This window comes from Echinops telfairi, unplaced genomic scaffold (assembly GCF_000313985.2).
Source record: "Echinops telfairi isolate 266 unplaced genomic scaffold, ASM31398v2 ScPeMD7_7458;HRSCAF=8496, whole genome shotgun sequence".
In the NCBI taxonomy this organism is placed as follows: domain Eukaryota; kingdom Metazoa; phylum Chordata; class Mammalia; order Afrosoricida; family Tenrecidae; genus Echinops; species Echinops telfairi.
In genome coordinates, this window is record NW_022111358.1 from 11,642,301 (window position 1) to 11,666,453 (window position 24,153).

At 39.3% G+C, this 24,153-nt stretch overlaps 1 protein-coding gene across 3 annotated transcripts in view; it reads right to left on the minus strand.

Moving 5' to 3' along the window:
* TADA2A (transcriptional adaptor 2A) overlaps positions 1–24,153 on the minus strand; it is a 62,345-nt gene that overhangs the window by 23,685 nt on the left and 14,507 nt on the right. For 2 of the 3 annotated variants that reach the window (XM_045299370.1, XM_045299369.1), the window contains 7 exons: positions 20,411–20,517; positions 19,553–19,592; positions 19,179–19,238; positions 14,361–14,452; positions 11,264–11,421; positions 7,510–7,598; positions 5,686–5,758 (listed from right to left, as the gene is read on the minus strand). In XM_045299370.1, coding sequence (XP_045155305.1) covers positions 5,686–5,758; positions 7,510–7,598; positions 11,264–11,421; positions 14,361–14,452; positions 19,179–19,238; positions 19,553–19,592; positions 20,411–20,517 — 619 coding nt within the window. The remainder of the gene's footprint in view (positions 1–5,685; positions 5,759–7,509; positions 7,599–11,263; positions 11,422–14,360; positions 14,453–19,178; positions 19,239–19,552; positions 19,593–20,410; positions 20,518–24,153) is intronic. The other variant, XM_045299371.1, reaches the window with a different exon arrangement.

The window sequence follows — 24,153 nt, forward strand, 5'->3', positions numbered from 1 at the left end:
TTTCCAGCCCAGTCTGTTGGGGCACCACGCCCTGGCCCCAAAGTCCACCTTCAGCATTCCCTGGGGACCTCGCCGCTCCATTTCCTTGCTGTTCTGTTGCACCCCCTTAGTGTTTTGCCTTTTCCTGAGATTTTTATAAAAAAAAGAAAAAACTCAAGAGACTGTGTTAGGGGGAAAAAGTCTATAAATACTGATACTGTTTTATCAAGGGGAAAAGAGAGACATATAGAAGCAACTTGGAAGAGAACTGGAATTCTCCCAGAGAAAAATTCATAGTTGAAGCTGTCTCTTCTCAAGCAACTGATTACAAGAGCCAAGTGCATGAATAACCCGGGGAGGACCACAGCACAGCAGGCAAAATGGAAATGAGAAGGCAGAAAATTGTTCGTTCATATTCTACTTAAAGTGACTGGAGACTCCAATACAAGCTAGAAAATAGAACCAGAGATCATTAGATACAAAAAACCCACCCAGGACCTAAAAGGTCCCCCATACCTCAGCTTTTGGGGAAAGAATAGTCTCCTATAATTACACTGGGAACTGATAAGAAAATTCCCAAAAGGCCGTCCTTAAAATATTTCAAGAAGTGGGCAGAAGTCAGAGGCAGCTCCTTCCCACTGCAATGTATTTCTACCATTATTCAAAATAGCTGGCAACATGTTTCTGTTTTCCTGACAGAAGGCACTTGTGCTTGCTTGGCAAGAAAACCAACTCAGAGGCCTTGACTGCTGAGCAGCCAGTCAAAACCTCTACTGCAACCAAGCAAGCAACAACCAGTGGCTCAGCTATTCCCCAGAAGCAAAGCTGTTTTAAAGGCCTTCTCCACTGAGCTTCTGACCAAGATGCTCAGGGTTTAAACCTGACACCTATGGTGAAAGTCACCAACATGGATGCCCCAAGCAAGTTACTCAACTTCTTTGTGCATTTCCCAAATGCAAACATGGGCAGATATGTCTATTCCTACTTTTCAGGAATGTGGTGAGGCTCTAGGGGACAAAATTCATGAAGCCTCACAAAAATAGCAACAACAACAATAGAAGTCTAAGTTATCAAGGCAGTAAGTATAGTGTGGGATGAACAGCACACTCTGGAGATGACTGTGCCACTTGTGGGCTGTATGACGTCAGCCAAGTGCCTTGGCCTTTCTACACTTCAACTTCTTCTTCTGTAAAACGAGGATACCCACCTCACAGGGCTTTGTGAGGATAGAATGAGTTCCAGGTCAATGGAATAAGATGCTCCAAAAGATACTGGCATACTGTAAGTGCTGCTAAGTATTTACTCACCGCCATCACGTCAATTCCAACTCATAGCGACCCTAAAGGACAAGGTAGTACTAGCCTTGTGGGTTTCTGAGATTGTAACTCTTTAAGGAACTAAAAAGCCTCATTTTTCTCCCATAGAGAAACTGGTGGTTTCGAACTGATGACCTTATGGCTAGCTGCCCAACCCATAACCACTATGCTACCAGGGCTCCTCCTGTAAGTATTGTCTAGTATTTATAATTTCTTATTAATATTATACATCCACCAGTATGCCTCCTCCAAGTAGCTGTGAGAGAAGATAAAGGGAAAGTTGTTAATGCTCAGTAGTATTACTATAAATAATAATCACTTTTCTATTTTCTAAAATTCTCATGTTTTCCTAAAATGATCTAGGCATAATGTAACCCATCATTGTAAAGGAGAAGACCTGACCAGTAGGTGAGTGCATACAGACCCCAAGCTGGGCCTCTGCTTTACCAACTATGAAAAGATGAAAAAGCCAATGTAAGGGTCAAAGAAGAACTAGCTGAAAATGACGGTGGAGGGCAGGGGCTCTTCGCTGTCCAGGTAGAAGGAGCGTGAACTACTCTGTGTGCAGTGAACGCACCTACCAACACACAGGGAGGGGTTCTCAGGGCCTCTTGCCTACCCAAGTTGTGGGACAGCAATGTCTAAACGATGGCCTACTCAGGGTTTCAGGCCACTGAAAACTTCAGGAAAGAGGAGTCCATAAAACCAACTAGCAGACATTTTCCCTGATGAGGGAGACAGGGAAAGAGATGTCAGCCAGAGGGGACCTACACTAACCATCAGCACTGAGATCCCAGGTCAGCCTATGGGACAGCAGAGTTCCACAGGATCTCTTTTGGAAGGAGAGAAGCATCTCTCTTTTCCTTTGAATCAGTCATTTCTGTTTTCTCAACATGAGCAGGTGTCACTTAGATTCCTGAATGTCCTTATTTTGTTCCCAGATATGGTTTTATTTAGTGTCCTTTTTTGGCTCATTTTGAAAACCTCTGGAAGGGTCAGAATGTAATTAATTGTCTCTCTATTGTTTGTCAGAACCCCACCCCCCACTCCCCGTCAGAACCTTTATACAGGATCATCCAAACTAATGTTATTATACAAGTTCTACAAATCAGAGCAAAAATCTTTGTTTGGATGAGGAAAGGACTTGATGGCCTCAGTATATCTTCCTGATGCCTTGTGATTGAAAACAAAACCCAGCCAATCAGTTGTCTTCCTTCAACTAGTTATCTGTGAGAGAATATAAAAAGAATGTTGTTAATGCTCAGTCACACTGAGCATAATGGTGTAATGGAATGGTAATGGCACCAATCAGAATTACGTATCATCCATCATTGGAGACATTCACACTCTGACTAATTGGTGTCACCCCTTCTTTAATGGCAAGGGACACAAAGGAACAGTGAGCACGATTCCAAGAATGTGTCCAAGATCACAGGTGACTCAGAAGCATGTCTCAGGTAGAATCAGTGTCCTCATTTCCATAAAATCCCTGCTGCTTCTTTCCCCGGTGTACATAGAGAGCTCCTTCTCATTTCTTCCTGAGCTGTGTCAGCTTCTAGCTGAGTGAACTGAGTGTTCTGGGATAGCCTGATAGGAAGCAGCATGCCCCTACAGTCAGCCAGTCATGCTGTATCGGTGGAGTGATAGACTCAGGAGCCATTAGGACAGCATCCCTTTGGTCAAGTCTTTTTAAAATGCTACCATCTTTATAAAAGCACCTACCTAGACAGCTTATGGGGAGAAAGAAGGTGGGCTTATTATTTACTTTCTATTATAGCTACTTGTGTATAAGGATTCATAACCAATACTGTCATTCTAGTGCAAATGAAAAACAGGTCATTTATAAGATTGCAGAACTACAGGAAGAAAATGAAAAGGCACAAATGGCTAAAAATGTGCTAGCTATCTGAAATGCCAACTGGAAAAGACTTCTAATTGGCTGCTGCTTTCTGATTATTCCTTTTGTTCATACTCACTTAGCAAAAGGATAGTATGCACCAGAATAAATGGCAAATACTGCTGTTGCAAAGAGTGGAGAGTGGAATTAAAGACTAATTACTACAACAATTGTCTTATTAATGTCAAGATATAATTAGTACACAGAGAAATAAGTCGGCAAGACCCTGGCACAGTTAAGCCATTATCAACACTAAAGATTTTGATTTTCAAAAGTTTAGTTTTTTTTTTTTAAGCTTAGTATTTTTGCATAGTACCTATAAGGATGTTATTGATGAAGCTGTCCATTTTATATGTGGAAGGCGAGTGTTTTGAATATAAAAGATACAAGCCAGGAGATGATATAATTTTAACTGAAGCTGGGGTTATGCAGAGAAATGCTGATTGGCAATCTCTAGGAAGTGAGAAAAGGCAATAACATGAGCCATGGAGGCTGAAGAGACCGACGTGGAAAACTGAGCAAATACAATGGATCTAGTGAATGCCCAAGTAGTTTGCTTTTTATTTATTTTTTTTTGTAGTTTGCTTTTAAGCTTTCCTCTTTTTGTTTACTCTGCATCGCTCTCACTTTCCATACAAGTTATGTGGGAGAGAAGAAGAATGGAATTTTGCATCAACAACAAAAAAGTGATCAGAAAGTTATAAAGAAAAATTTAGAAGAAAAAAATTTTATGAGGACTCTCTTGGGCCTAGATCTTGTGTAGCAGATAACTCAGCAGCACATTTACAGAGCTCAGAATTGTTTCCTTTCTGGTGACAAAGTACCAGTTAAGACAAAATGAAAACTGATTTATAAAGCAACTCAGATTTTTACTTGCCTTGCCTGTCTGAGAGGAGCCCTGGTGGTGGTGTGGGCTACACACTGGGCTGCTAACCCCAAGGTCAGCATTTCAGAACTACCAGCATCTCTGAGGGAGAAAGATGAGACTTTCTGTTCCTGTAAAGATTTATACCTTCGAAAACCCAAAGGGACAGTTCTATTCTGCTCCATGGGTCGCTATGAGTTGGAATCGACTTGATGGCAGTGAGTGTTTTTTGTTGTTGTTCACTGTCTGGGATGTAGATTTAAGAGAAACAATGAAGATGCTGTTTGGGGAATACAGGATCCAAGAGAGTATTATTTATTGCATCATGTTCAATTCAGGACTGAAATCACAGGGAGGACTGAGTATTATTTTATATATGCAGTTCATTCAAAATGGGTAGAGGGGAAAACGGAGACTCAATAAAAGTCTAACCACCCACTTTTAAGACCCTGTAGTATTTACTACTCAAATTATAGCAAAAGAGTTGACATAAATCCTTAGCGGGCTACATTAGTAGGCCACTGGAGATCCCCTTGCAGAGGGGTCTCGGGGAGGAGATGAGCCAGTCAGGGTGCGATGGAACAATGATGAGAAATACAACTTTCCTCTAGTTCCTAAAGGTTTCCTCCCCGCTCCCACTACCATGACTCGAATTCTATCTTGCAAGACTGCCTAGACCAGAGGAGGTACACTGGTACAGATAGGAACTGAAAATACAGGGAATCCAGGACGGATGAACCCTATAGGACCAGTGGTGTGAGTGGCAAAACAGGGAGGGTAAAGGGAGAATGGGTAGGAAAGAGGGAACCGATTACATGGAACTGTGTGTGACCTCCTCCCTGGGGGACAGACAACCGAAAAGTGGATGAAGGGAGACGTCGGACAGGGCAAGATATGACAAAATACCCATTTATAAACTATCAAGGGCTCATGAGGGAGGGGGGAGCGGGGAGGGAGGGGAAAAATGAGGACCTAATGTCGGGGGTTTAAATGGAGAGAAAATGTTTTGAGAAACGATGTACAAATGCACTTTACACAATTGATGTGTGTATGGATTGGGATAACAGTTGTATGAGCCCCTAATAAAATGTTAAAAAAGAAATCCTTAGCGGGCTAATCTATAAGGAAAATTCAGACGTTATAAATTGAGTAGTTCTAATAAAGAGGAAATTTCCAATCGAGGTCTAAAATCTTTTGAAAAAGTGCTACTCTGTTACCTGTCAATGGGAAATTTGAGGTAGTAACTAAATTGCAATGAACACTTACTACCAGCAGATACCACAAAAATTCCCAGGTCTTCACCGGATTCTCTTCCGAAGAGGAGGAAGAGGTAGTCAGAGTTACTTAGCCCATTACCTTAGCTCAGATTTAACCTCAAACAAAAGGGCATATAGTCTGAGGGCTGGGGTATTTCCAACTACCATTATCAACATTCTTATCATCACAATCCATTTTTGTCAATTTGGTCAAAATTAGCAGCAGGTAACTTCAGCAATGCAGTCATTAGGTTTTGAGTTCCTGGAAGTCAGAAGATGCATTCAATTCAGCCTTATATCCCTGTTTCCAATACAGCATCCACCACATAGTTTGCAATGTCAAGAAATGTTTTGCTATTAAACAAATGTTACCATGTAAAATGTCCGAGTCATCTTCAACAAAATCAATGTCTCTCAAGTCCCATTCTGCGTAATTGTCAAACTCCTGTTGTGGGGGGAAAAAAAACCCACCCCAAAACCATTAACTTAACAACTTAGAATTCATGACTTGGAATCCAACAGAAAATACACATGCAAATATTTGTTTACAAACAGCGAGTGGTGAAAAGGCAGGGAATGCAGACCAAAATTCCAAATTCTCATGGACTGTAGGCTTTTTGGAGCCATGGATGGAGGCTGGATGAGCTCCTGAAACTATTACCCTGAGATAATCTTTAAACATTAAACCAAAAAATATCCCCTGAGCTTAATAGTAAAGAATGTTGGACAGCTGTGGCCTTCTGCTCCCCTCAAGAGGTACTGCCTTGGGAACCACAGGGGCGATTCTCTCCTGTCCTAAAGGGCCCCTATGAGTCGGAGCCAACTGATAGCAGTGGGGTTGTTTTTCTCTCTGCCTTGAACATTATGCTCTTTAAAAAACTATCTATATGGGATCCAATTACAATTAAACAGCAACTCTAAAGCTTAGATTGGAACCTTAGGGACAGTGATTTTATATTAATGGGGGAAGTGCAACTTAGGAAAAGAAATATGGAAGGTAGAAAGGTCATACAAAGTGAAGCATTTCATCATGTAAACACTGTTGGCTAGAGCATGTCTTGGTGCATGTGTTCTCAACAACAACAAACAAGACAAGCTATAAAAAGCAAAAACAGTGACTGGAGTAGGAGGCCAGGATACTTCTACAGGTAATAGGAAGTCACAAGAAAAATGTGAGAAACGTGGAGGCAGTAAAGAAAACAAAACTTAGAATAGTTATGAGTTCAAAGATAAGTCATGTAAAATTGTTCTAAAAATTAAAAGTAGTCTGTTCATTTCTATGAAAACCTAACTTTGATCAGGTTTTCAAGTACTTATATAAGAAAGGTGTCTGCATTGGTTCATCTTTTACTACCCTTTGAGGCCTCCATTTATTCAGATCTACTGCTCGTGTAGCTCAGTGGGCACATCTGCTCATCTCCTATTCAGTGAGTACAACTCATGGGAAGTGGTGTCTGTGGGGTAGATCTGCGATGGCATCTACCATGAATAAAATAGGTATTCATTGGCAAAATTCTCTGTAGTACATTAATTGTCAAGATACCTCCAAGGAGGATGCTAGCTGTGGAATAAATAATAAACCAAGAGACTTGTAAGGTTATTCACAAAGTTTAATTCCACTGCCTGATGAGGAACATGTCGTTTTTATAAACATTCACCCTTCCTTATATATGAGGATACACTGCAGGGGACAGCAAACTATGATCCATGAGCCGAATACAACCCAGCACTTGTTCTGGTAAATAAAGTTTTATTAGAAAACATGTACACTCATTTGTTTATATATTGTATGACTGCTTTTGCACCATAATGGCAAAGTTTGGTCACGACAGACATTGGAAGGGCTGCAAAACCTAAAATATTTACCCTCTGGCCCTGTAGAGACAGTCTGCCAACCTCTGATACAATACCCCCAGGTATGAAAGGAGATGAGGCCGCAGATTCCTACCAACTGAAGACGTGGGAGCCAACACCAATGTCACTTGTGAGATAGTCTTGGTTGGAAAAATTTTTATTGTTCACATATAAAAATATTTCCAAAAGAGAAAAGGCCATCAAACAGATGAAAATGTGGTTACGTAGGCCCTACAAATTACACTGCCGTGGAAATCTCTTTTCAGTGGTATGGTGCCTATGAGCGCGAGCAAAGCCTCATCACAAAGAGCTTGTGTTCATGCCAAAACAAGCTGTTCCTACCTCGATGAAGTCTGCTCGAGCTGGCATGTATCCTGCCATGTCCTGAGAAAGCAGGGAGTCAAAGGTAGGCCGGGGAGGGTCATCTGCAGCTAGAAGAATTTAGAATTTGTCTTAACCACTTAAAATATTACTATGAAAAATGACAGAGAGAAGGGCAGTACGAAGTCTTGTTGTTCGGAGAGAGATTTTCCCAACTTTTTATTGTGATTGGGTGAAAGCTTACAGAGCAAGTTGGTTTTCCATGAAGAATTCATGCACATTTTGTTTTGTGGTATTGACAGCAACCCCCACAATGTAATACACCCTTTCCGCTTCCTCCTGGGGTTTACCATTTCCACTCACCCTTTTTTCCTCTCTCCTGCATTCTGAGCTTTCCCTCTTGGCAAATTACTGACTACCCCTTTGATCTACGGTTGGTTGTTCTACGGAGAGTGAAGCTCCCTGGTGGTGGTGTTTAGTGCACATTAAGGCCTGTCTATTGTTTGAAAGTTGAGTCACAGGGGTGAGTTCATTTCCAGGCTTGAAGAGTGACTACAGGCTGTAGTCTCAGGGCAGACTGATTTCTTAAAAAAAAAGAACTAAAACTTAAGGAACCCCCTACATAGAGACATTCCTCTGATTTTTAGTTTCTTAACATGAAAGGCATGAGGCCTGGTGGTGTGATAGGTAAGTAGGCAGCTACAAGCAAAAACGTTGGCCGTTTGACCCCATCCAGCAACTCCACAGGCGAAAGACCTGGTGATATGCTTCCATAGAATCACAGCCAGAGACCCTGCAAGGTGGTTCTATTCCATCACATGGGGTCTCTGAGTCAGAATCTACTCAATGACAGAGTGACAGCAACATGAAAAGAAGTTGAGAACCTTTTCTTTATATTTTACAAAGTATTACCCTGTCTTCTTCATTGGCTTTGCCCCCTTAGGACCAATTTCAGTTATAAATTTTATTCAACTAGGAAGCCATAAACACTGAGTTTTAGCTCTAGTACCCACTGTTAGAAGAGACTCTGAAAATATTATAGTGAAATGTGCAAAGAGTCAAAAAAGGAAGAACACATTCAACATACCTCAAACTGAAAGAACTGGGAGAAGAAAAAAATCAGGCCCCAAGTTACAATATTGAAGGAGTTTATGGATAAATATCGAATGGTGCAGGAGGCATCAAAAGATAATGGAAGGAATACACAAGAGTCACTGTAATTCTTTCATCTAAGAAATCAAAAGATAATGGAGGGAGGAATACACAAGAGTCACTATAATTCAATCATCTAAGAAGTAGCATATGAGCTACTTATTAATGATACTGAAGGAAGAAGTCAAAGGTGCATTGAAGAATTAACAATACTCAAGGCTCCAGGAATTGATAGCATGTCCATCAAAATCTTTCAACAAGCTGATGAAGCACTGGAAGTGCTCACTCATCTATGCTAAGAAACTTGGAAGACAGCTATCTAGCCAACCAACTGGAGAAGATCCATATTTCTGATGATTCCAAAGAAAAGTGACCCATCAGGATATGCAAATTATCAAACAATATCATTGTTATACATGAAAGTAAAATTTTGCTGAAGATAATTCAACAATGATTATAGCAGTACATTGACAGGGCACTCCCAGAAATTCAAGCCGGATTCAGAAAAAGATATGGCACAAGGGATAGCACTGCTTTGCTTGTGTTTTGCTGACTATACAAAGGCATTCACCTGTGTGGACCATAAACTATAGACAAGTGGGAAGAATAGGTATTCTATAATACTTCATGGTGCTCCTGCAGAACCTGTACATGGATCAAGAAGCAGTCATTTGAACAAGGGAAATATGAGTGGTTTAAAATCAGGAAAAGTGTGTGTCAGGGTTATATGCCATACTTATTCAATCTGTATGCTGAGCTAATAATCCAAGAAGCTGGACTTTATAAAGAACTTGGCATCAGGACTAGAGAAAGGCTTATAAACAAGCTGTGATATGCAGATGGCACAGTGTTGCTTGATGAACTCAAGGAAGACTTGATGAAGATCAAGGACTACAGCCTTCAGTATGAATTACTCATTGTAAAGAAAAGCAAAATCCTCACAACTGGATCAATGGAGAACATCATGATGAACTGAGAAGAGATGGAAATTGTCAAGGATGTCATCTTGCATTGGCCTAACCAATGCTCACAGAAGCAGCAGTCAAGAAATAAAGTGCTGGATTGCATTGGGAAAACCTGCTGCACAATAACTCTTTTGTTGAAGAGCAAGGGTGTCACTTTAAAGACTAAGGTGCATCTGACCCAAGACATGGTTTTTTTAATCGCCTCATATGCATGTGGAAGTTGGACAATGAATAAGAAAGCCAGCACAAGAATTGATGCATTTGAATTATGGTATTAGGAATAAATATTGAAGAACAAGCACGTTTGTCTTAGAAGAAATACAGTCAAAATGCTCCTTAGAATCAAGGATGGCAAGACTTCATCTCATGTACTTTGGCTATATTATCAAGAGACACAAGTCCCTGGAAAAGGACATTGCTTGGTGAAGCAGTGGGTCAGTGAAATAGAGGCAGATGGATTGGCAATGGACTTGAACATAAAGACTGTGAGGCTGGAGTAGGACTGGGCAGATTCTGTTCTGTTCCATTTAGGGCTCCCATAAGTGGAAACAACTCCATGGCACCTAGTAAGAACAGACACATGATCTTGCCCAGATGATGTAACTGCTGGAACCTTGTGTATAAAATGAGAACATTTCTCTGCCTAGCTCACTGGATTGCTCTGAGAAACACAGGATCTAATGGATGTGGATACAAGGTACACACTCATATCCACAGTGCTACCCACAGTGGCTAGCAGGAAGCTTGAAGTTAGTCAGTTATAAAACTGTTTCTAATAACTATGAGAAAACAGGAGGGAGGAGGAAACATTCATATGTCATTACTTATGCTCTGGGAGTCATTCAGAAAATATGTCCATTTATACTTTATCATGCTTTTTATTATATTTTCTGAAAAGTCTCATGGGACTCTCAGCCACATGAAATTGGGAGGAAAAAAAAAGTTTATCCACGGTGGATGAATATATGGATTGTTATGAGATGTTAGCACCCCCAATAAAAATATTTAATAAATAAATAAATGGCAAAAAAAGTTCATCATCACAGCCACAACCAAGTCAACAATAGTAATAGATTACTTCTTGTATTGAACACTGCGATGATTGATAATAATAAGCTCTTTCAAGTAACTAATAGAGTCCTGGTGGTGCAGTGAACTAAGCACTGAGCTGCTAACCACGAGATCTTTGGTTCTACCTCACAAGCCATTCCACGGGAGAAAGATGTGGAAGACTGCTCCAGAAAGATTTAAAGTCTACGACATCCAACGAAACAGTTCTACTCTATCCTACTGGATAGCTAGAATGGAATCTTTTTGATGGCAGTGGGTTAGGTTTTGTAACTAATTATCTATGATCACAGAGAGATTGCAAAAAGGCTCATACTTCTAACAGCATGAGAAGACTGGTTCTTTCTGTACATTTCATCTTGCGGAAGCAAGCATTAAAGTTAACTGACAGCTTAGCAATAGCCCCAGGCACCTTCATCAGTACAGAACTATGCCTGCCACATTATGAACCTGACTCTCAGTAACTGCCATGCTAACTTTTTCTATCTTCCATAAGCTCTACTTTTCCAAGACATCAAACCACTGTCTGCTACTGAAACAGAGCCTCTGGATGAACTATGTATCCCACACCCAGACAGGGAGACACTTACAGTGAAATGGAATGGCTGTGTCAGCAGTCTTTGCCTCCTCTGCTTGCTTCAGGTTCAGCAAGGTGGATGCAAACAGAGGGTTATTAATGAAGTGCTTCATATAATGTTTCTCACATTCCTCTTTGGTCTTGGTACACATCTGATTGGCTACATCCTGCCTAGAGAAGGAGTATGGGAAAAATAAAGAAGGACACAGTGCTTTCATTATGCACGATGCTAAAAGCATGGTGTGTTCTTTCCATATAATGTCTGGAGTCAGAACAATGAAACATACGTAAACCTAGCATTAGTGTAACCTGGCATTCCAAATGTTGCCACTCCAAGACAGAGATGTAATATCCAGAAAGTTCTACATCACTAATAATCACTAGAAAATTTGTACACGTCTCTGAAAGCTCATCCAAAAGCAAAGAATTGCTACAGATTTTTAAATCACTTCAGAACATAAATATATAGATAGTTTTATATTTGCATATCATTTTAGTTTATAAAACATTTCATATGAACAATTTCTTTTTTCAACTTTTTATAGTGATTTAGGTGAAGGTTTACAGAACAGAGTGTGACTTTTACATTCAACAATTGATATACGTTTGTTTCAGCTTATCCATTTCAATGTACCGTCATCACGTGTCCCATTTCCTCCCAGTGCTTCCTATTTCCATTCCTCCTTCTCCTAGCCCTCCCTCTGTGTCTGGGGAAACACTGTCCTTTTGAACTGAAATGGCTGACTAGTCTAACATGGAGGTAAGTTTAGTTCCATCCCTAACGGTGACTAAGGACCACATTCTTGGGAGTTTCCATCTGGTCAATATTCTTGGTCTCTTTTACAGAGTGAGTTCAGTTCCATACTGTTCTCCCACTTTAGCCAGGACCTTCTAATGTGATCCTTGTCAGAGCAATTGGTAGTAGCTGGACACCATCTAATTCTTCTCATTTTCAGAGTTGTAGAGTCTGATGTTTATATGGTCCATTAGACTAACTGTTTTCATGTTTTTCCATTTTTATTACTCTTCTCTCCTCCAGACAGGGAGAGACCAGCATTTATACCTTAGTTGGCAGCTCATGAATTTCTAAGAGCCTAAGCACTAAACACCAAAGTAAGATGCAGAACATTGTCTTTAATGAACTATGCTATGCCAATTGACTTTGGGTTTCCCCAGACTCTATTATGCCAATTGATCTTGGTCCTGATCCCCCAGGCCCAGCCTTATTCCTTCGTGGCATTTGATTATATCTAAGACATCGTCACAACTTTGGCCTTTATATGTTCTACCACATTCATGGAAGTATTTGCAGCAAATGTAAAAACACACCTACGAATACCTTCTGTCAAATAAATATGTGCATGTGTACATAAATGCATACGTGGTGGATATACTTCCCATGGGATACTCCCGCTCTCCCTCCCACACGTGTTCAGCCTGTGTGTCTGTCCAGCATCTACTTGTAGAGTACCACTGTTACTAGAGCTTCTACTAATGCCAGACTCTGAACGAGAAACATTCACAATACAAATTTAAGTTAATTCTAGTATTAATTTCATGATGTGGGTATTACTATTTCAATTCAAGGAAAGAAACAGTAGGACCCAAAAAAGTTAAGCAACTTATTCCAGAACACAAAAGTAGAAAGTGACCATGTCAATTTATACTTAAGACCCCAAACTCCTAGCCCAGATGGTGGTGAACTAGATGTGAAATCTCTCCCAAGTCCCCACCTCACTTTCTTTCTTTCACAGCACTCCACTTGTCCTTGCCCTAAGGCATCGTGTATTTCAAACATTTGCATATGTATTTTGTTTCCACTAATAGATTATGTTCCTTGAGACTGGATCCATGTCTTAATTTTTAGCTTGTATTCTTAGCATGTCTTACTCACAGTGAGTAGAGACACAATGACTAGTCTTTTATGTGGTCTGCTATGACAGGAAGGAGGCAGGGAGGACTAGACCATTTTACAGTGTTAGAATACCAAGCAAAAAATTAAAAATTAGATTAAAGACTTCTACTTTATTTGGTACTTTCCACAGTATACAATATTTTATGTTTGAGAAATGCTGAATAAATATGTGAATGGAACTCAAGTCTCTTTCTTCAAGGACCTAGATATAAGGGAAGCAACATATTATATATGTTCTGATAAACTAAGGAAATCCATATATATTAGGAAATCAAAATGGGCAGGATCTAGGATCTAGTTAAGCGCCTTTCCCTAATAAGTTATATGATCATTTAAAACCATTTAAACTCATTAAGCTTCAAATTGTCCATAAACAAAATATATTTACCAATGTCTCCACTATTTAGTTCACAAAATAAAATCATTAGTGTGAAGGTGCTCTCAAATAGTAAAAATGAAAATGCTGGTATTATTAATACCAAGTAGTGTTGTCTCCTAGGGCAATAGCTTTGAGACCTGGCCAATCTTGCCCTGTTTTGACTTTGACAGATGTTTGAAAGTTAAAGATTAAAAAATACTAAACAGAACCTCAAGTCTCACTCTCTCAAATGACCAGGGCATCTATAGCCAATAAAAATGTATACATTCAGGTAGAAGTAAAAATGTAGGCTAAGTTTAACCAAACCCAAACCAAACCGAGTACCACTGGGGCCCATTCCTACACATAATGACTGTGAAGGGCAGAGGAGAACTGCCCCGTAAGTTTTCCAGGGCTGGAACTCTTTATAAAAGCAGACTGCCTCATCTTTGTCCTGCAGAGCAGTTGATGGGTTTGAATCGCCAACCTTCTGATTAGCAGTCAAGCACTTAAGCACTGTGCTCCAGGGCTCCTTGGTGAATCTAAACTTTCCCTGTTACTTAGAAAGAGCCCTAACCTTCCCAGGGTTAATACATCCAGAGTGGCCTTTTACAGATAGATGTCTAGTCTTAGACCATGAAGCATCCCATAACCCTGGAAGGCATTTCAGCCATAGAAATGAACATACAGAGGGAAAGGGAACATGTCTTTAAATCATGGGTCAGTAAGAAAGAAACCCATGGCTCCTAAATTCCTTTCAATTTCCTCCCTTGGGCCTTCAACAGTGGCTATTTTCATGAGCCCCATACAGCAAGACAGCCCTTGTCAAGCTCTCACCAGTTTCCAAAGCCACAGTCCATGACAGCTTCCAAGAGGGCCATTTCTTCTTGAGCCGTCCAACTGGGATCAAGAACAGGAAAATCTGATGTCTACGGAGAGAAAGCTTTGTCTAAGAACAGAGATAGAAATGGAGTATAGGAATCCCAGCAGTAGTATTAGTTTATTTCTGAATGCCTATCATTCACATTGTATTGATGGGTAACTAACATATATTCCTATCCCTATTTCTAGGACTAGCTATAAGACTCTTCAATAAATATTATCATTCCTAAGTGCCAAGAATTTCATACAGAAATGTATGTTTTTAAGCTTAGTAACAAAGGTAGAGATAATTATGAGTTAAGCATGAGATAATTAGAGATAAGCATGCTCCCATTTAGCTATGAGGGAAAAGTAAATATAAATGTGTTCATGTATATATTTCTTTAATGGAAGAAAAAGATCATATACCTAAAAATAAAAATTAAAAAAACTACTTAGAGGGGAAGGACGAAATAGTGGAAAAGCCACAAACAGAAGCTAAATCTTTCTAGTATTCCTTATGTTATAGACTTAACTTAGAAAACATAAATTATGCATAATTATAAAAAATAAAAATGTTTAAATGCATTGCCTAAGAATCAAATGCAAAATGAAACAAATCTGAATCAACCTGGAGGTGAAATCACACAGAAAGGAACCATTCCAAATGACTTTAAAACACTGGAATTATATTGTGAATCCCTCATAAGATATATCTTATGGAAAAAAAGAACTGACCCTCCTACCCCTAAATCGTAAATTGTTTTCAGTAGTGTTAGTACAGTTATTCTGAAATTATTTGGAAAGGTGCTGTAAAAAGCAAGTGAAAAAATTCCATTACTTTTAATTCCATTTTGTCACAACTTTTTGAAGCCCCCTCATATATGAATGTGTCATGGGGCAAAGCTAACAAATGCTTATACTACCACATTGTTAAGTGGGATTTTGGCATGAAATAAAAACAGATAACAGGTCTAATAATTAAAGAGGTTTGACTTAAAAAACAAACTATTGTCCTGTAGTTGAATTGAAACTGACAGCACTACTCAGTTTCATACAAACTCTATCCACTGAAAAAGTCTAGAAGCCATTCTAGAGACGGCAACTTAGCAGCAATGAGTGCTTCCGGTGTCTGGTTCCCAGTCTCTGCACACCATCCCCACCAAAAGGAACAGGGGGCCTGAAATAAAGTGTTGATTCTAAGTCTGCATCAGAAAAAGTATAAAACCAGTTCTGGAGCAACTTGCTTTACCAGAAAGCAAAGAATACAAGGGTCATTATGTCTAACGGATTCAGGAGCCAATTTACGGGTACATTTTGGGCATTAATAAGGAAAGTAATTGCAAAGAATTTAAACACTTCAAATATTCCAAATTTTCAAAGGATGATAGTCTATTTATATTTTGAAACTGGTAAAAAAGGAAATGATCAAGCAGCTATCCTGCCTTTCCTGTACTAATTTTACTTCTGGGTGACCAATGAAATAATAACAAGGTCGTGAAAGGTTTAAGCATTTCACAACTCTACTTATCCCATATTATTCTATGAGTAAAATGGATAATAAACATTACTAGGGATTCTGTATGCTCTGGTATAGGAAACCCATCGTGGGAGGGAAGTTGGCACAATGAGCTACCACGCTAGGTAACACCAACTCATGAACTCCTTAAAAAAAAAATGAAAGAAAGAATTGAACTCCCAGGGTCTTCAAGGCTATTGCCTTCCAGAAGCATAATGCCAAGCCTTATTTCCAAGGTGCCTTTGAGGAGTTTGAACTGCTAACCTTTCAGTTAGTAGTCCAGTGTAGAACCATTTGCACCACTTAGCGGTAAGTACTACATAGATAAAAATATCACAAACTAGTTATTAAAAAACTCCAAACTCAATACCAGCACGTTGATTCCAACTCATTGGCCCAATACAAAAGGTGAAACTGCCCCTATGGGTTTCCAAGACTGTAACTCTTTACAGGAGTAGAAAGCCTCATCTTTCTCTTAAGAAGGAGCTGGTGATTTCGAACTGCTGACCTTGGGTTAGCAGCCCAATGTGTAACTACTATGCCACCAAGGCTCCTTTAGTCTTCTGTTACAGACCCTGCTAGTCCCCCAATTGTCTTTTAGAGTGTTATAGAATTAGTCCTCATCAGCTTTATTATGAGATAAAGAAGAAAAACTTTCTAGCCTCCTACCCACCATTCCCAAAAAGGGAATAAGAAAGGTTTTTACTAAAATTGAATTAATGTTATTCAGTTCTTGGACCACACTGCAGTTCTACCGAATCAGTGGAATCTACATTTTAACAAACTCACAGGTGATCCTTATACATTACATTAAAGTTTGAAAACCACTGATATAAAGGGTGTGGCAGAAGGCACTGCCTTAACTTATTCAAGGTTCTAAGAATTACAAGACAAAAATAGACATAGAACTCAGAAGTCTTGATTAACGCACCACCCACCACAGCATGAGTAACTCCTAAAAATACAGCACCGTGAGATGACAAAAGTATCCATTTAAAGTTATCTGGGGGTTCATGTGCAAAAACTCCGGTTTTTAGTGGCTTCATGTGTAGAAAGGCAAAATGTCATCATTCTTCCGAAAGAAGCACTGGCGATGAAAAAGGCAGGCCAAAGAGGAGGAGGGAGGAAGATCACCAACCCGCAAAAGCTTCCCACAGCACAGACTTCTAAATGTGTTTGTGTGAGTGTTGCATGTGTAAGAAAAGGACGATGTCATCTGAAGAATTCATTGGACTTGGGAGTGAAACAGCGCCTTCAGTGTTGTGCAGAGGCACGGTGTCCAGAATTGCTAAAGAGAATCTATGGTTAGTTTTCTTTCGGTGCGTGAGCATGGCTCACCAGCTTACCCAAGCAAAACTAAATTGTCCCTTAAAGGATTATTTTTCCAATGAAAAAGTAAATTTACCTATGGTTCTAGGCATTCTTACAGGAATAGAGAAAAGTCAGTCAGCTTTTTAGTGATCTGATAACCTTGGTGAAATGAACCTTGACCATAAGAACCCCACATTTCCACCAATTCTTCACTGATTTTGCAATTAACAAAAGGGGGGGAAATGGTATTAAGTCATACTTAGTGAAGATATTAATGAAAAGAAGGGGGTGTTTAGATAAAGTTTAGGGAAGGATAGCCAGATGGTTGCTAAGAATTTTACTACTTAGAATTTCTTTGATTAATTCACTATGGTCCAAGATCTGACTCTTAGCACTATAGGCCTAGAAACTCCCTAAGACCAAAAGTGGTATGATTCAGCAATACTGATCAGCCCTGTCTAAAGTGATTTTTAAGAAATTGAAGTCGATAAATTGCTGTGGTATGCAGAATTTCCTTAAGGTTCTTTCCTCCCTGGTTTTCCAATCATACATTAACTAGCTATTATAAAGGGATTCTTCAGATGAAGCTAAGGTTAATAATCAGCTGGCCTTAAACTAGGGAGAGTATCCTGGCTCCCCCAGGTGGCGAGCACAATGAAATCATGAGTCTTTATTAAGTAGAAGAGAGTGCCAGAGAAGCCAATCAGAGAATCCCTGGAAGAAGAGAGAGGAGGGGCCTAAGCATGGAGTCACCCCACCGTGGCTTGCTTTAGATATAGAGAAAGGAATGCGGCGCCCTCTAGAAATGAGAACAGCACCCAGTCAACAGCGAGTAAGGACACAAAAGTTTCAGTTCTACAGCCACACAGAACTGAATTCCCCCCAAAACCTGAATGGGCCTGGATTCTCCTTAGAGCCTCCAGATATGAGCCTGCTTACAACTTGATTCAGCCTTGTAGGCACTAGCGCAAACCAGCCAAGACTACCTGACTTCTACAGAACCATGAGATAGAAACTTGTTTTAAGCCACTTAATTTTTGGTATTTTGGTATAGTAGTAGCAATATAAAACTAACACAGCACAAAGCGATTCTTTCTACAACGTTGTTATTGTCAAGCAGATACCTGCCAACCTTCTTCCCTGTAAGAAAAACTATGTGGGAGAGCAAATGTCAGAACTACTTGGTGAACACGTTGATTAATTATGTGTTTAATATACCTTGAACGCTGACAAAGGTATACAAGGTTGCTTCCAAAAGTTTATGAGTAAATTCCATTATTTTAAAATTAAACTTTCCATAAACTTTTTGAAGCCTCCTCATACGCCTTCAAGCAGATCAAAAATTTACTTTGGCTACTTTGGCCCTGGCCAGAATTTAAAAGATTACCACCAACATCTGCCTCTCCTCTTTTCTTTACCGGTGAAAACAGCATCCATCAATCAAATTACAGCTAAATTTTATTCTGGCCTAAAAACCAGTCTGTCTTATCAATGTGATTTTATGTACTAATTATCTCATTTGCTGTATGTTCATTTTATAGCTATCAAAAGGTAACTAATTCCCAAAGCAGGGAGATGGAGTCCAGACATAAACTCCACTGCTCACATGAATGGTATACAAGTGTTATTAGCTAAAGCACATTAACAACATAGTTGCTGTTATGTTTATCAACAAGTCTTAAAAAAAAAAATCCCTCTCCATATCAGTAAATTTAAAAAAGTACATCCTTTAAAAGTTATTTTGAAATTTGAATACTATAAAATTGGTTTTGGACTTAAACACCTTAGTAGAGCCACAAAACTAAAAGAAAGTACTGAGTACTGATTATCAAATTCAGAAGAAGGAGGGAAAAGATACTGAGAAATGCAACAAAGATATATTCTCAGAATACCTGAAAAAGGAATAAAGCTTCCATAAAACTTCATTACCGACAACAACAACCCCCCCACCAAATCTTCATTACCATTATTTCATAAGTATGATCACTTTGATGTTTCTTGTACTCAAATCCTCGAGTAAAACACTGCAAAAGAAAGGAAAAGTAAGTTACCAACAAGTAACTGTTTGAAATGGTCTCTCACAGGTGAGGAGGTAGTGCGGGCACTTTATAACCCAACTGTGCCCCCAGGCTTTCCTAGGAGGCTATCAGGACTTCAAAAAGCCCATGGAAAGATGGGATTGGAAGATGAATCTTTCCATAACTTTTGAAGACCCCCTCCTATATTCATGATCATAGCTTTTTAATGGCCCTCAAAAAGAAAAAGGCAATGTGGAAAAGTTTTTCTAGGCCCAGCCCTCCTTTGATACTAGCACATGTCCCAGAATCCGATGGCTTACATATGAATCCTGGTTCCACACCTGCCGCACCACAGCAATTCTAAAACACATTTTGTTTTCATATTTTAAAACAATCAGAATTCATTTTATAATTGAAACTCTAATTCTCCCCTCCCCACCTCAAAAAACAAAACCCTCCCCATCCACAAAAAAAACCAGCACCATCAATTCAATCCAATTCACAGTCACCCTACATAGGGTTTCCTAGACTATAATGCTTGACAGAAGCAGACTGCCTCATATTTCTCACATGAAGCAGCTGGTGGATTTGAACCAGTTACCTTGTAGGCTTAGCAATCCAATGTCTAAAGCAAATTATTTCCATCAGCCATTTAAAAATTTATGAAATAATCAGTGACATCTTAGATCTGATAAAATATGGTATTTGCTTTGTTACCTTGCATGTAAGTTACCTAACATTTCTTCACCTACAAAAAGGGAATAAGACCTCATAGGGTTTATAGTGATGATTATACAAGTTAATTCATGTAAATCATTGGGTAACATTTATAATTAGTCTTATCTTAACCACCGCAACATGGTTTGTTGCTTTGTCACCTACCCAGATAATTGCTCTTCAATAAGACAGTACAGGAACAATCTTCCAGCTCGGTTTCCTGTGGTTCTAATACTTTAAACCCACTGGCAAGAAGTGGTTAAATATAAAGGTGATGGACAGATGTGGAATATTCAACATACTCTTATTCGGCTGCTTTGTTCCCCAACATTCACTGGTAAATTATGCAACGGAGGATGGACAGGAAGAAATAGACTTAATGAGGCACAGCCCTCCTGAGCAACCTCTCTCTTTCTACAGAAAGAAGCCAGGCCAGGAGAGGACAGCCTCTCCTTGGTTACCTGCAAGCAGAGGAGAAGGGAAGGAGGCCCACACTCGGCACACTTGATGTAGGGCTCCGTGAGGTAGGACGAGCAGCCTTTGCAAGGGGGCTTATCGGAGGGGTCATCTAGAACAGAGAAAAACAAGGACACTAGCTTCAAAACATACATGATTATCTCAACAGCCAAAACCTCTTGTGGGGTTCTGAAACTGTTAACTCCCGCCCTCACTGTCACCCCGCCCCCTGCCCACCTCACCTCCTTTACAGAGCTTCTGTTTCATGATGTGTAGGTATGGCGCAATTCATAGTTTTGAGAATTTTCTCAAAAATTACAGAAAATCTTTGCTTTCACTTTTCAGTGCACATTAAGCTGCCCTTAGTGCCCTTAACCTTCTATTTCAATACAGAAGAATGTCAGATATTTTCTAGTTTTCCCATAGCAACTTATTGAGAGACTGTAACTCTTTACAGGAGTAGAAAACCTCCTCTGTATCCCACCTGGGGAGCAAGAAGGCAGACCTGCAAACACAACAGCTGTGTGGCCAAGTTCATGGAGACAAGGGGCGCTCATTCCCAATAAGAAAACAACAGTAGAAAAACTGTTTCACTTCAGGGCGATTTTGTTCCTTCCTACACTCAAGTACGTTACTCCAAACAACACTATATAGAATGGCCCCTACAGAAGACTGTACAAACAAGTTTTAACTGGAGCTGTCAGGACACCAACACCCTATTTCCTGAGGGTTCAGGTCAGGGGCAACACGGACACACATGTCCACAAAGATAAAGCAAATCTGTTAAAATTGTTAATCTAGGTAGTGAGCATGAAAGTAACCACTCTCATTTTAATTTTTATAAACCAGGGAGAAAGGAAGGATAAAATGCAAACATAAGTATTTACAGATGGTTTCTTTTTGGTGCTTACACCTTAATTATGAGATCTTGTTATAATTTTGAAAAAAAATTAGTTATAAACTTACATGCCATGTAAATTTTCCCATTCACCCATTTAATAAGGTATATCATTGTATGGCTTTTCTTAAATTCTTTTTAGATAATGATTTTTTTCTATGTATATATCTAGTGTATCTCTCCTTGGGTACCTATATCTAGTTATTTTTTATGTCTGAAATCCATGATAAAAATTTATATGTGTCCTTTACAATACAGGAAAGCTCTTGCCCTTTCTTCATGCTTAGCACAGAACATAACAAATAATTCCAGTTCTAATGGCAGTATTATGTTTCTAAAATATTAAAGCAATGAGTACACGTCACTATTGTCCCACACTCTGACTCTCTGGAGTCACAGCAATCGAGCAGATTGCTTTCTGTGAGCGGTGGCAGGAGTCCAGGTCCAGGTTTGCGGAGTAGATGAAGGGATTTCTTTCCCTTAGCCTGAGGCAAGACCTCTCATTCTTCTCCCTAAAATTTTCAGATATTTCAGAAACATTATTTCTTTTCTTTTCTTTTTTTTTTCCAGAAACATTATTTCAGGCACCTTTTTCTCCCCACTTGGGAATATTGTTCTTTTTCACTGTTTTTAAATGAAGACTTGGAGGAAATTGACAGGGGTTAAAAACAAAAACAAAACAACTGTCATTTGCTCCCCCGCTTTTCACATTCAAAATTGTGATAGGATGAAAATCACATATTTAATATTAAGCACCATTTTTTCCAAATCATCCTTTCCCTCACTTCTGTTACTTACTGATGCAAGCATGCTTTCATTCCTCCAGCTCCTCTTAAAAAAGTTTCAGGCACTGATCAGAATGAGGTGGGTTTTGGTAAATAAGAGAAAGTTCACAAAACATAAACTTAACCATCTTCAAGTGCTCAATTGACGGCATTTAGTACACTCACATCACCTCTATTTAGTTCCAAAACATTTTCAGCACCCAAGAGAGGCTGGAGCCTTTCTAATGCTAGACACTCCCATAAAACAGAATTGGTCTGTGACAAAATAATGTTTTATAAATTATCAAGGGCTCATGAGGGAGGTGTGGGAGGGGAAAAAAATGAGGACCTGATGCCAGGGGCTTAAGTGGAGAGCAAATGTTTTGAGAATGATGAGGGCAATGAATGTACAAATGTGCTTTACACAATTGATGTATGTATGGATTGTGATAAGAGTCGTATGAGCCCCTAATAAAACGATTTAAAGAAAAAAGAAAAAAAACCAGAATTGGTCTGTCCTGCACAACTTTCAAGCATCCCAGTAGATATTCAAGTTAGTGAAAAACTTGTTCATAATTATAAGAGCCTAGAAGTTAACTATACATATAACACAACAGATTTTTTGAGTGTTACTAAATGACAATTTTTAGGAGAGGATTGCATATATTCTAGAAATTCTACTTGTGCACACACACACCCCGCCCCCATCCCCTCCAGAATTTACAAGGAGTTACTGAAACTTGTGGTATTTTGGAATCACCAACACAGCACCTCTGAATCATTCTGCATTTGTTATGAACCACAGTGATTCAACAAATGGATGCAAACATGTGGAGATGATGTAAGTCATTGTCCTCTATTGGCAGTCCCCAAGTTTTGGGCTGCCCTCACTCTGAAACAACTGAAGCTTCTCCCTCACAATCACCTTCACTTGCTCCACACACCTTTTAAAACTATGGAAAAGGCTTTGACTCTTTCATTAAATAGAAGGCATAAGCACCTATTCCCACCTACCTATAAGTTCGATCGTGGAGGACTGCCTGGGCTGGTGTCACACCTGAACATATTGAAACACTGGATTATTTTATTATAAACTGCATTCTGTTACTTGAAGTTACTTCCTGCTTATTTTTTCTTTGGATCAGGCCATGCTAATTTTTTAAATGACACATACTTTGGTATATTATATATTTATAATATTAGCTGTATGCTGTATTTATGTATTTAATTTCTCAGTATTAAAAAATATAAAAATATAAAAAGAAATGACTGATTCTGGTAAGATTGAGAATTAATCCAGTCAATCCCCACTGATGGACAATATGGTGTTTCCTGTTTTAAAGAATACTGAAATCAATACTCCAGGATGTAGGTACATTTTATAAATGTTCTTCAGGATATGTATCTTCCCAGAAGCAGAACTATCAAGTATACATGAAAATTTTTTTGTTACATACCCTGCACTTCAAAAAAATATTCCAGAACTTTTCTATCACCTGAGAATATAGGAAAGCATTTTAAAGAAAACCATTATTCAAATGCAGATGGATTAAGAGATTAATAAATTTAACTGCATTAAAAACAAACTCTTCACTCGGAGACACCCATAGCACAGGGCAAAACGGGCCGTTTCTTAGGGGGAAAAAAACCCAATAATTCTGTATGTCCAGTTCAGTGGCATTGTTTACATTTTTCAAGTTGTGTTTATCATTCCCACCCTCCTCTTCTGATTGTCCCACTGAATTGTACCTTTAAAAATAGAAAAATGAAGCACATCAGCCTATGCAATCACGAGGTGTCAAAGGGATCCGGTATAAGGCATCATCAGAACAAAAAATCTTACCATCGTGAATGATGGGGGGAGTGAGGAGTGGAGACCCACAACCCATTAGTAGGCCACTGGAGATCCCCTTGCAGAGGGGTCTCAGGTAGGAGATGAGCCAATCAGGGTGTGATGTAGCAACGATGAAAAATACAACTTTCCTCTAGTTCCTAAATGTTTCCTCCCTGCTCCCACTACCATGACATGAATTCTACCTTGCAAGTCTGGCTAGACCAGAGGATGTACACTGGTACATATAGGAAC